Source organism: Chionomys nivalis, chromosome 14 (assembly GCF_950005125.1).
Source record: "Chionomys nivalis chromosome 14, mChiNiv1.1, whole genome shotgun sequence".
Lineage (NCBI taxonomy): Eukaryota > Metazoa > Chordata > Mammalia > Rodentia > Cricetidae > Chionomys > Chionomys nivalis.
Genome location: NC_080099.1, coordinates 18,861,411 through 18,875,209, shown reverse-complemented (window position 1 = coordinate 18,875,209; position 13,799 = coordinate 18,861,411). Strand labels below are relative to the sequence as shown.

General features: G+C 44.3%; 1 protein-coding gene across 1 annotated transcript; it reads right to left on the bottom strand.

Annotated features, from left to right (window-relative positions):
- Positions 1-6,744: 6,744 nt before the first annotated feature.
- Positions 6,745-8,317, bottom strand: Chmp1b (charged multivesicular body protein 1B). The gene has a single exon (XM_057788800.1). It carries the CDS (start codon positions 8,206-8,208, stop codon positions 7,609-7,611), a length of 600 nt encoding a protein of 199 aa, XP_057644783.1. The 5' UTR covers positions 8,209-8,317; the 3' UTR covers positions 6,745-7,608.
- Between the last annotated feature and the right edge of the window lie 5,482 nt (positions 8,318-13,799).

The window sequence follows — 13,799 nt, the reverse complement described above, 5'->3', positions numbered from 1 at the left end:
AGGCTGACCTTGGACTCCATCATCAGCCTCGGACAGTTGAACCAGATGTGTGCACCCCTGTACTCTGCTTTTAGTCCTGTTTTCCTAAGGTCCCTATCAGAGAAGATTACCGAAGTATTTACATGCAAATGACAGGATTTATGAGGTTTGGCTTCATAGCAAATTTTGGAATTTGTCTTTAGGGGGGAGATTTAGAGAAATAGAAACACAGGCACCACACTTAACACTGAAGACAGAGGCTGCATGGATACTTTGTGGCAGAATCAAGTCCCCAGAAAGATGCCCGGATTCCAGACTCTATAGGTATGCTACCTTTCCTGACAAAGAGACCAGTAAGATGGTCAAGGTGACAGACAGGGAATGTGGAAATCCAGCTAAGTGGACACGAGCCCATCCTTTTGGGCTGATGACAAGTCAAGAACCTTCTCCAGCCTTCTGTGAATCAGAGGCTGGGGGCGTGGCTATAAAACACTGAAAGGAAGGGGGAAAGATGAACTGACCTTAATTACAGAAAAAGGAAGAAAATGTTGTGTCTGAGTTTCAGTCTAAAACTAGGTTGCTTTTCTCCTTGGAATTATGGACCCAATAACAAGACCCAACCTCAACTTAGCAGCAAAGGACACTCTTTACTCTTGACCAAGAGTAAGAGAAAGGCTAGGAAGAGGCTCGGAGGATAGCAGTGCTTGCTTTGCAAGCATGAAGCCTAATTTCAAATCCCCAGCACAGCAATCAATCAATCAATAAATAAATAAATAAAATTTAAAAATCCAGGTATGTTTGTACTTTTAACTTCAGCATAGGGGGCTAGGACAGGCAGACCTCACCAGCAAGCTAAAATGAGAAGGTTCTGCCTCAGTACGAGACCCTGCTCAGAAAGCGAGGAGAGTGGTAAAGAAAGACACTGGCCATCATGCTCTGGCTTCTGAATGTGTGTGCACCTGCACACTCATCTGCATGCACCACACACAAAACAAAATAAGTGGCCATGTGTGGTCATGCATTGTTGTAATCCCAGAACCTGAAAGGTGACAGTAAGAGGATCAGGAATTCTGGTTCATCTATGTTAGCTATGACCATGTCATACTGAAAGACCCCCGGTGTAGGGAGACTCTCACTCAAGTTTCAGGATAACACAACCCCACCAGTAACTCACAAGAGACCATCCTTGCTGCAATCACACGAGGTTTATTTGACAAGGACAAGACAGGAACCAGTGCACTGGGGCCGAGATTCATAACCCACACAGGGCACAGGAAAGCTACAGTTTCACGCAGCTGACGTCACCCTGTCCTGGGCAGCTGTCACCATGCTGTTTATGAATCAGCCACCCTGGAAGACGATCGGAGTTTCTGCTGTTTTATAATGACATCATCACACCTGTGTAGGTTCCCTTTGAGGCGTTTTCCTGATGTTAGAGAGCCAAGTTACACCGTGGGGTGTGTTTATATTAGATTATTAATTATATGGTATGATATTTTCATACTTGTATAGAATCTGTTTTGAGCACGTCCCCTTTTCTCCTATTACTCTTTCCCTCCGTCCGATGCCACTTCTTCCTTCCAACTAATCCCTTCTAGTTTCATTGTGTGTGAGTGTGTGTGTGTGTCTGTGAGAGTGTGTGTGTGAGAGAGTGTGTGTGTGAGAGAGAGAGTGTGTGTGAGTGTGAGAGAGTATGTGTGAGAGAGAGAGTGTGTGTGTGTGTGAGAGTGTGTGTGAGAGAAAAAGTGTGTGTGTGTGACTCAGAGTTTAATCAGGGTTGCTTACAGGAACATGGGTGAAGGGTTATTTACAGGAAAGAAAATGTCTCTACCTTCCCCAAACCATTGACTCCCCCCAGAACCTTCATGAGCCTCATACTGCAGGATCATTTTAAGCTCTTTGGGTCAGCCATAGAGACAGATACCCAGAGAAAAAAAAGGAACTTCGATCTCCAGGGAACACAGAGGAGAGAGAACCTCGATGTGGTTCAAGCTCCAGGCTTCCAGGGGCTGTGAATGCTCAGGGTAAGGTAGGAGGGCTAGTTTGTGTGCAGTCTTTGTCTACTCAATCTGAGGGCATGCTTGCAGCACACCTGGAGATGTATTATGGGACCTGGGGTTCAAGTCTGAAGCCCAAAGCAGAAAAGGAGCCAGTGTACTCATGTGGGAAGCGAAGGCCTGGCTTCCTCGGCGATGGGGCAAGGAAGCCTGGGAATCACCTGCTCCTATGCTGCATGGGGTTAGCCCAGCACACTGGCAGGGACATGACTAGGCGGCACAGCACAAGACTCCGAATTTGGTGGCAGGACCAATATAAGGGGCAGAATAACAAGACCCAAGAAACAGTCATCATGGGTTTGCTTTCCCTGAATCTTCTGAATTACCTTACAACACTCTTGGCAGACTATCTCAGAAGCTCCTATGGCTTTCTTTATACGTACCTGGTCTGTGGGTGTGTAGTCAACCAGACTGACGCTGTCGATCCTTTCCAGGAAGCTGCAAAGAAAGGCAGTACAAGGTCAGGCTGCTTCTCTGGACCTTCGTCCCAGTGCCTGGGCTATGTTAATGGGGCTTTTGCAGGGGGACAGTGAGGACAGACCTAAGAGCTGCTATGTATCTGTCTCAAGGGGAGGCCAAGGCCTGCATTCTGTTTGACTTTGAGATTCTGTTCTTTCACCTCTGCTTTCCTTCCTTCTTCCCTCTTCCCTGGTCCTGGAAGGTTAGAAGTGGCTGCTTTGAAACTGGGAGGGGGGATTAAGGCCCCATCCCTGGCCAAGCTGGTAGGAAAAGGAGCTGCAATGTTAATACAAAAATAGAAAGCAACAACGTTCCTAAGAACAAAAATATGTGTATAAAAGTCAGCAGGTGTGCATGAGTATGACTGTATCTTGTATTTATATTTGCATGTGTTTGTGAGAAATAGAGTGTGTGAACGATGGTGTGAGGGCGTGGAAGGATGCGCGTGCTCATGTAGGTGAGACAGTGTCTGCAGATTTCCTCAGCACAGGCTGAGCAGCTGTCAGTGGAAGCTCAAGGGCAGGATGGTCAGACCTGCTTAGGGTGTGGCAGGTGAGTCAACATGGAGACATCTTCCCGATCTGTCCTGTTCCTTATGTAACAGGCCACTTCCTCTTGTTCTCAGAGGTGAGACCCTGTTTCAGACCTGCCGCCTCCATGACGCCTGGCTTTCCAGGTCCTGGCACTTGCCACACACTGGCATTATTTGTATCTTTTCTAAGTGTAGGATACGGAGCGAGGGTCTTCATCTTGGAGACTCTGGGGTCCCTAGCACTCAGTGCAGTGCCCTGTCCTTAGGAAACATCCTTGGAAGGAACACACATCCATTCCTCCTTCACCTGAAAGGGCAACGAGCAAGGTCCCTGACAGGAAGGGCTGGAAGGAGCTAAACATTAAATATGAAGCTGCTGGCTAGAGTCAGCTTAGGAAGCAACCAGCTCAAAACGGTGCAGGGGGGAGCAGGTGGGTGCGTACACTTGGATGATGATTATTACAAGTAGAAAGAGTGAAATATGGCTGACAAAAAGTACCTATGAGGTTCCTGAGGGATGTAATTAAACTCTGCCTTCCAGAGGAAATGGTGGGAGGGAAGTGGGGGGACCTTCCTGCAGTCTATCCAAGTTGTGAGACTGAGAGGCCAACAAAGGGGCAAATGTGCCCTAGTCTTCCCCGACTCTCATCCCCAAGGTAGTTTCCAAATTCCAGGCAGCTCTGACCCCTGACCTCCAAGCAACCTGCAGAAGTACTTCTTCAAGTTGGGGCTTGTACCTAATGGGCAGAGGTTTTAGAAAGCTTTCCCAAGTGAGAACAGTCTCCCTAAGTGGGACATTTCAGAAGCACGAGGTCTGGCAACTAGCCACACCTGTTGACAATAGCCTTGAGAGAGCAGAACTCTGATTTACAACTAGGTGGGACCTTCTTTGAGTTAGAGGCACACTAATCTTGACTGCACTAAAAACATGTCCCAAACTCTCTGACCTTTGGCCTCCTCAGGCTTCCACAAAAGCCACAGAAAATTCCAACTGTGTAAAACCATTTGTGTTGTGGACACTAAGCCCCCTTAGTTGTTTACGCCAGCCTGGTGCTGTGCGTTTGTAATCTCAGTTACTAGGAAGGTTGTGGCAGAGGAAATGCAAGTTCAAGGCTTGCCTGAGCTACAAAGTGGGTTGAAGACCAGCTTGGAAACTTAGTGAGATTCTGTCTCAAAAAAAAAAAAAAAGCTAAAAACAAAAAAACTAAAAACAAAACAAAAAAGAATGGGGACCTGCAGATTTAGCTCAGTGGTAAATGCTCATGTAGTATGTTTGAGGCTCTTGGCTTAAACCCCAGCACATAAAACAAACAATTCGCCCCACCTATCCTGCCCCCACTGGCTTTGCTATTTTCCAGTCTTTCCTGCTACAGCTGAAGGTGTGAATGCTGGCAGGACTGTTCTTACTAGATAGAATAACTCAAAAGTTGGTGGCCATGAAGATGATCAAGAAGTGGGGACAAGGATAGTCAAGGAGAGGTTGTGGGGTATCCTTTGTCGTTAGCTTGCTGGACCTGAGGAAAAGCATCAGCTTTCTGTCATCCATCCACATTCTAAATAATTTCTTTGTGGAAAAGAATAAAAAGAGCCAGCTCTAACTGCTGAGGGAAGGAAGAGATTTTCCTCTGAATCATGGTACTTACCGATGACTAAAAATATCCATGTGGTGAGAGATCCCGGGGCTCTGGCCTGGGCTCCCTACACTGGGTCACCACGGAACTCTGAGTACTGCCACATGGCATGAATGCTATGGCATGAATCTCTGAGGCACTCCCAGGATCCTGCTGTATGACCAGATTCGGTCTGGTCCTGCTCCCTATTGGCCTGACAGTAATTGTCGAAAATGAACTTTGGGGAAACTGGGCAGATGGCTTACTAGAACAGCATGGAAGAAAGAAAGGAAGGAAGGAGGGAGGGAGGGAGGGAGGGAGGGAGGGAGGGAGGGAGGGAGGAAGGAAGGAAGGAAGGAAGGAAGGAAGGAAGGAAGGAAGGAAGGAAGGCCCGTCACCACTTTGCTTAATGTCTCCTGCTGTATGTTTTTTTTCTGGTAGTTTTGAGCCATGTTTTGACAGCAAACGCCCCCCAGAAGGATGTTGTATGTATTGCAAAAAAATCCTTCATTAGTGATTACAAACTGATTGACTTAATAATGTCACCAGACCACATTGGCTTACTTATAGTGTCCTTCCCTCACCTCCAGTCATCTGGAGCCCTGCACTAAACTAATTGCAGAAAGTTGAGTGTGCACATCAGTCTATCTGTTTCTTCCCCCTCCACTCCCCATTAATTTTAAAATCCATCTTAGAAAAATAATTGTATACATGAAGAAATATTCAGAGTAAGAATATCAAGGCTTCCGGGAATATTAAAAAAAAAAAAAATGCCAAGGTACCAAGAGAAGAATTTAGGATTGAGGCAGAATTTAGGATTGAGGCAGACTTTGGTAAAATACCATGCTCTCTGAACCAAATTTACTTCTGAGTTCTCCTGCCCGACATCCGTTTTGTGGTGCTGAGATCTAACTCAGGGTCTCATGAATGCTAAGCATACACTCTATGATGAGATTCATACTTGCATGTAATAATATGCCATTTAAATATATTTATCCAGTTTTCAAGATTTAAAAATTAAAACTACATCAATTCTAAACGTGAGGAAATAATTCATGGGCCTGTAGTGTTTTTGAAAATAATGTTTATGATTCATAAAAATGTACATTTATATAGTATGAAATGCACACATTTTAAGAAAGTTTAAGCATAGATAGTATTGTTGAATTTCACAAAATATATTTTGATTGAAATATTTTCAGCATAAAAGGGTCTTTAATTTACCAAGAAGTTATTTTTTTAAAATTATAATGAAGCTGGGCGATGGTGGCACACGCCTTTAATCCCAGCACTCGGGAGGCAGAGGCAGGCGGATCTCTGTGAGTTCGAGGCCAGCCTGGTCTACAAGAGCTAGTTCCAGGACAGGCACCAAAGCTACAGAGAAACCCTGTCTCGAAAAACCAAAAAAAAAAAAAAAATAATAATAATGAACGGAGGTTTTCCAGTCTAAAGGACTAAAACACAGGTTGTATTCATTATTCATGCACGCCTGACTCAGCACAACTGTGCATATGAGGACACTGGACAGTGAAGGTGTCCCGTGGAGCAGACTTACCAAAAATAAAGGGTAGGTATGTACAAACATACATACATACACACACACACACAAACACTCACTCAGAGTCTCAGCTCATCTGTGCACACTTGCACTTTTTTTGTTTTCATTAAACACTCATTCACATGGGAAAGCACACTAGAACAATGGATGTTCCAAAGAGTTTTGTAGAGGCTCTACAAACTGGGATTCTCTTAATGGAAAAAAAAAAAAAAACTCCAGGAAAAGGGGAATTTAAATAAGTCAAATTTTGTAAGTGTTTTTCCAATTTACTTAGGTTAATATATGTGCCAAGCAAATACAAGTTGTTCTCCGTGTTTAGAGGCCAGGAGAAAGTGGGAGTAGCTTCGCTTTTATACCAGAGGATAAAGGAAGGCGGCTGGTGGTGGTGGCTTCTAGTCTCTCTCTTCTTTCTAACGCCAGCTCAGTCCTTCGTCCTAGACTTCTAGCTGGCTAAACGTACATTTAAGCTGGGCAGATTCATAGCATTAACTTACACTTTTTGAGGTTTTAAAAGAGTTGTTGCTTTAAGATAAAATACAAATACAAATAATTAGAACAAAAATGTTTATATTTTTTGGCTATTAAATAAAAACAAAACACAGTTCCAGGATTTACCTGGACAAAGCAGCAGTTCTTTGGCAATGTTAGGCATGTAATAGGACTGCCATGTTGATGGACATTATTTTGATAAGACGTCTACAAAGGGTTGATCTTCATTAGAAAGCAACTAGAAATTATCAAATGTTAAGCCTTAAGAATTCACGGTAAATAGGATATAATGAACAAATTTAATTTCTCCTGGTAATCAATTATTGGCATTTTCCCCAGATACTCAAACTCCATTATTACATGAACTAACAGAATGTAAAATGAGCATTTTGTAAAAATCTTCTAAGGTAATTTTAATATAAGCTATGAGAATAAATTAATCAATTGTAGTTGTTCTTCGATAGCAAAACCAAATGAAATACAAAGTATTTTTCATTAAATAAGTTGAACGGTGTTTACAGATTTGTAAGTCAACTAAGTACCCATTCCTCCTCATTTAAGTTTTTGTACCACTTGTCGGTCGATGTATCGTCAACCAAACTAAAAACAAACTTCAATATGATAATTCTAAGTGATAACGGAACACACGAGGGCTAGAGTTCTGCCGATTTTTCTAGATTCATATAGAGCAAATTAGCCGGTCCTGTTAAAAGGCAGCTATAAAAAAATACACATCATCATAAGCTATAAAGAACTTTAAAATCCAGTTAGAAGTGGAGGAAAACTGGAATTTCTTATCCTATATGGAGAGGGCTGTATATCCAAAGGTTTTTATAAAGAGGAGCCTTCGGTATTCTGGCCCAATTCTAGGGCACCTCTCTAAAACAGAGAAGCGTCAAAGGAAACCTCGGGCTGGTTCTGCGGTCAGACTTGATCCCGAAGGCGGGCCAGTCTCTGGGACAGTTCGTCTTGCTCAGCCGAAGCCACGCTCGTTCCCACGGAACCGGTCTGGCCCTGCGGCAGCTCCATGTTGAGGTCGAGGCCCGCCTCGTCTGCCATTTCCTGAAGTAACATATCCACTTGGTTCTGGGGAGTGGTCAGCGTCGTCGTACTGCTCATCGTGTCTTCCATTTGCTGCGTCTGCACATCCAGGGTCTCAAACTGGTGCTCGAATTTGTCCATCAAGGCGGAGATCTTCTCCAGATTCATGGTCTTCAACGTCGCATCCATCGACTTAACCACACCGGCCATGGACTTGGTCACTTTGCCCATCGTCACCGCAGTTTGGACTCTGGCAGCCACCGCATCCACTCGCGCACTCATTCTCAAGAAATTCACCGCTTGGTTCTTCTGGCGGATGGCATTTTCGGCGTGTATCCTCGCAACTTCCATGTTGCCCTTCTGAATGGCCTTTTTAATTTTGGCTTTTTCGGCCTTTTCCTCCTTGTCGCATTTTTTGGAACTCCTGTTCAGTTCTTTGGCCGCGAACTTCAGGTTGAACAGGTGTTTCTCCATGTTGGACATGGTCGTGCAGCTTCTGTGGAGTGGGCCGGAGTGAAGAAGCAGGAACAACCGGCTCAAAGAGGTCCGCTCCCAGCCGGCGCTCCTTTGTTTTGGTCTCACTTCCTGTATCTACGGCGAGCGGCGCAGACAGTGACGTCAAACTCGGCGCCGGGTGGGGTCCGCTGGAGAAACACCGGGCCAATAGAGGGCGGTGCCGGAGGGCGGTGCCCGAGAGACGCACAGCGCCAGGCTCCGCCTACCTGGGGATTCCTGAGCCTTTTCAGCTGGTGTTTACCTGGCTGCGTCTTTGGCGACTTTCCGCTTAGTTTTAAAGGCAGCAAAACTAGGAGCAAATTCATAAAACCGGCGCCCACAGGCACTTATTTTTCTGGGGAGTGTAGCTACCGAAGAAGACGGGATGTCCAGACCTGCATGTAAAATATATCCTGGCTCCAGCTAGGGAGGAGTGTTTGGACGCTGCACTAAAACGCTGCAGAGTGGCAAGATTGCCCCCCACCCCCCATCTTCACTCCCCTGGACTAAAGCTCTCTGTGCGGGAACCTCTGCTTCCTCAGGGAACGTGAATATATTTCAGGAAGACAAAAGTCGCAGGTCTTGAAACACTGGGTGCGATGGTTTGGAATACAATCATGACACTCTCTGATAGCTGGATCTAATGACTACCACTGCTCATTAAATGTTTAACTGCTAAGCATTGCTCAGCACTTTCCATAAATAAACTCATTTCATCATCACACCTAGACACTATTAATAACTCCAGTTTTCCAGCAAGGAAACATGGGCATGGGAACTAAGTAACTCGGCTGAAGCCACAACTCTGGTTAAATGTTAATATCAGATTCCATGACACCCGCAGCAGCAGTAGCAAGTCAATCCAATACAGACAACATGAGCAAAGAAGTCTTAGTACCTGGAGGTTTGAGGCACGAAGATACGAAATTCTAAGCTAGCCCGGGTGTGCTATTCAGTGAGAATCTGTCTCAAAAACCTAAACACAACAGTAACAAAACAAATGATCATTACTTATCCTAGAAAAATAAGTCGAGGGAGCAGGTGTTCCCTTGAGAAGACTGAGGAGTGTTAGCAATTGCAAGGTTGATGGAAGGTGTGGGACAGCCACTGAAAGGACCTGCACTTGGTGAACTCCAGCTAGGCCACTTCTCAGTGTGGGTGGAGTCAGGAACCATGTACTATCCACAACGTCTTGGCACAGGAAGGCTGACTTTGTCCCTGGCAGGTACTTTCCTCTCCCTGAGTTTTCTCTTCCATGGCTACCCTGTAACTCAACACGATCTAAAACTTCTACCTCCTAGGCACCTGTTACTGCAGCAAGTATTCTGTTCCTGAGACTCTCACATAGCTGGCTCCTCGGTACAGGATAATTTGTGAGGTAAGACCATCTGGGGACTCTTTAGAGACTGGCCTCAGCCCCCATTCCCTCTTACATACACATCTGTCCACCTAGATGTTTGAGTCAGAGCCTGAGGAGTTATCTCTGAGATGTTCTTATCCACATCTGTATCCAACACATCTGGAAGGCTTCCCCGTCCTTTACACATTTGAGTGGTGGTCTGCAGGGTCTGGTTTAGACTCGTGTTGTAGATATTATCTGAAGCTGTGTTACTTTTGTTTATGCTGTGGAATACTTTTCTGAACGATGGAAAGATGTGCTGCTTTTGTTTATGCTGCATTTGTTTAACTCTGTGAAGCTGTGATTCTTTGCCTGTCTAAAACACCTGATGGTCTAAGAAAGAGCTGAATGGCCAACAGCTAGGCAGGAGCAAGGATAGGTGGGACTGGCAGGTAGAGAGGATAAACAGAAGAAGAAATCTGGGAGAAAGAGGAAGAAGGAGAATGAGACCAAGCAGAAGAGAACACCAGGTGTTAGCCACCCAACCAGCCACGGAGTAAGAATGAAAATAAGATACATAGACGTTTAGAAAGGAGAAAGCCCAGAGGCAAATTGTAGCCAGGATAATTTCAGTGAAGGAAAGCTAGCTAGAAACAAACCAAGCTAAGGCTGGGCATTCCTAAGGAAGAATAAACCTCCATTTGTGATTTATTTGGGGGCTGGGTGGTGGGTCCTCCAAAGACAAAAGAGCTAAAAGAACCTAAAGAACAAAGAGTTAAGAGATAAGAAAACAAACAATAACAGTCTGGCATGTGTTTTCTTCAGTATATACAGCCAGGCAGAGGGTGTTTAAAAGACAATGTGTACTTTCCTATGGTAGAGCTGTGTTGGAATCTTCTAGTCTATGGCTGTATTCCACAAACACTTATTGAGCTCCAGGTTAGACAGCAGTCCAGGGGACAAGGAGAGTTGGCAATCCTGAGCATGCATTTATTTATTTATTTATTTATTTATTTATTTATTTATTTATTTATTTATTGGTTTTTCGAGACAGGGTTTCTCTGTGGTTTTGGAGCCTGTCCTGGAACTAGCTCTTGTAGACCAGGCTGGTCTTGAACTCACAGAGATCCACCTGCCTCTGCCTCCCAAGTGCTGGGATTAAAGGCGTGCGCCACCACCGCCCGGCAATCCTGAGCATTTATAATATCTCATTAAGCAGAGTATTTTATTTTCCCTAGAGTTTCTTTTCATGGAAAGACCCAGGGGTGCTGGCCAAGCATTCTCGGTGACCTTGGTGAGGGAGGTGGAAGAACTCAGGGAAGTGTTCTGAAGGGATTTCATTACTTTTGATTTCGGCTTCCCTCAAATTTTCAGAGTATGTACAAACCACAGACAAGTGCCTTGCCAAAATGTGACATGAATGACCTCTATCTCAAGTCCAAATAGAATCCTTCCATCCCTCCAAAACTTTGCTGGCACAGTCTCTAATGTATATATTTTATTACACAAAACAAAAAGTAAAGAGTTGAGATGACCTTGGAGCAGCAAAGATGGCTCAGTGGTAAAGAATTCAGCCACACAGGACTGGGATTCAGAGCTTAGGAGAGTATGCAGAAGAGGAGGTAGGAAGATCATAGGGTAGAAGACTCCGAAGAAGTGGGGCCTTCATGATGCAGGATGAATGCACATCTGACCTCACAGAGAAATACATAAACTAAAAAAAAGAAAAAAAGAAATACATAGACTTGTAGCATGCACAGGGCCTACATAGGTTCAAGCTAGAGGGGTCCCAGACCTGAGGGGGAACTGGGATCCCCCCATCCCAAACCCAGAAGCTATCTCCAAATGTCAACTGGTAGCAACAGAAAAAAATTACTTTTCTCCAGTGGTGTTTCATTGAGTTTATAAGGCAACTTAGGCAAGGCGTTGTGCCTAGGACTAAATGTTTTGGGGGATGCTTTGTGCATGCATCTCTGAGTGTGTATGTATTTCTCGTACTTTTTTTGAGTTTTGGTTTGGTTTTTCTGTTTGCTTGCTTTGTTTTATTCTGTTTTGGGGGAGGCGGGGGGACATTTTGGTTTGTTTCTTTGCCTGTTTGTTTTCTATAGAGAGAAAAAAGGCATGAAATTGGATGGGTAGAGAGGTGGGGAGGATCAGGGAAGAAATGAGGGAACAAAACTGTGATCAAAATATATTGTGTTAGTCGGGCGGTGGTGGCGCACACCTTTAATCCAGCACTCAGGAGGAGGAGGCAGGCGAATATCTGTGAGTTTGGGGCCAGCTAGTTCCAGCACAGGCTCCAAAGCTACAGAGAAACCCAGTATAGGAAAAAAAAAAGTTTTGCTAAATATCTACAACTTTGTCTTTCTGAATTCTTTTTTGTTTGGTTTGGTTTGATTTGGTTTTATTTTTAAAAATTTTCTTTTCTGAGACAGAATTTCTCTGTGTAACAACCCTGGCTGTCTTGGAACTCTCTTTGTAGACCAGACTGGCCTCAAACTCACAGAGATCCACCTGCTTCTGCATCCCAAGTGCTGGGATTAAGGCCATGCACCACTACTACCCAGCTTCTTCCTGAATTCTTGACTCTCATTTGTATGCACATCTTCATCGCAGAGATTAACAAAATGCTTTTTGGTATGAGCATATGTAGTGGAAATATGATTCAAGACTACAAGAAAAAAATGTAAAGATTTCTGCTATTTTTCAGTGAGGAGATTAAATCTAAGGCCTCACATATGCTGGGCAAGCCCTCCACTGCTGACCTACACTCCCAACCTTGATTTAATTTTTTTTTTTTTGAGATAAAGTTTCATTATGTAACTGACTGACCTGGAACTCACTAGACCCTGCTGGCCTTGATCTCATAGAAATCCACCTGCTCTGCCTCTGGAGTGCTTGGATTAAAGAAGTGCAAAATCAAGCCCAACTGATATATCTAATATTAATCGTCTTTGGGTTGAGGATATAGACCAGTATTAAGATATTTGCCCAGCATGTGTGAGGCTCTACATTCAATTCCCAGGACTACAAAAACAAACAAACAATCAGAACAAAAAGGAAGGAATGGGAAGGGGGAGAGGAAGGTAGAGGAAAAGAGAGAAAGAGAAAGAGAGAGAGAGAGAGAGAGAGAGAGAGAGAGAGAGAGGATGGAGAAAGCATAATCTGTAAAGACATATATATATATACTCACACACATCGCTAGTACCTATAGAGATCAGAAGAGGGTGCTGGATCCCCTGGAACTGGAGTTACAGATGGTTGTATCATGTAGGAGCTGGGAACCTAACCCGGGCTACAGAGAGCAACACATGCTCTTAACCACTGAGCCATCCTTCCAGGCCCCATGCATCATTTTTTAATGTATGAAGGTGGAAATTTGTATTTCCCTTTAAGATTTTAAGAATATAGATGTAGCCGGGCGTGGTGGCGCACGCCTTTAATCCCAGCACTCGGGAGGCAGAGGCAGGCGGATCTCTGTGAGTTCGAGACCAGCCTGGTCTACAGAGCTAGTTCCAGGACAGGCTCCAAAGCCACAGAGAAACCCTGTCTCGAAAAACCAAAAAAAAAAAAAAAAAAAAAAAAAAAAAAAAAAAAAGAATATAGATGTAATTGCTTAGTTATAAAGGACTTAGTTTTTTAAGGACTGGCCTGGAACTCACTCTGCAGCCAAAGCTTGCCTTAAACTCTTGATTTCCAGTCTCTAGCTTCCAAGTGCTGGAATTACACATCGCACCACCCACAACTGCCTTGACAGCTTCATTTCAAAGTGCTAATAGTTATAATGCACTCACCGTTAAGCCAGGTATGTGTGGAAACTATGTAAACGCATGAAGAACGATTTAGAGACAACTTAAAGAGTGAAGTGCTACAAAGTGTCATATTGTAGGCCCAGAGGTCAAACCAAGGTTCTTCTGAGTGCTAAGTGCACTAAGCCCCAGCTCTCCCTCAGATATGTGATTTCTGCAGCATTCCTTTAAAGTTGCCTAAATGAAAATTTTAAGATTACAGAGCCAGCAACCTGTACCAGAGAAGCTTCTTCTTGTAGGCATGGTAACTAAAGAAGTCTACAACTGGACAATGTGCTCTAGAGAGTGAGAGTCTTTGGAGCACTCCGACCTAAATGGGATGTTTTCATCGAAGCCCTTCTCTCAAGGCTCAGGGATCTAGGTGGAAGAGGAGGTAGAAAGTCTGTAAGGGCCAGGGATGGTGAATGACTCCAAGAAACCCGTGTCTTCCA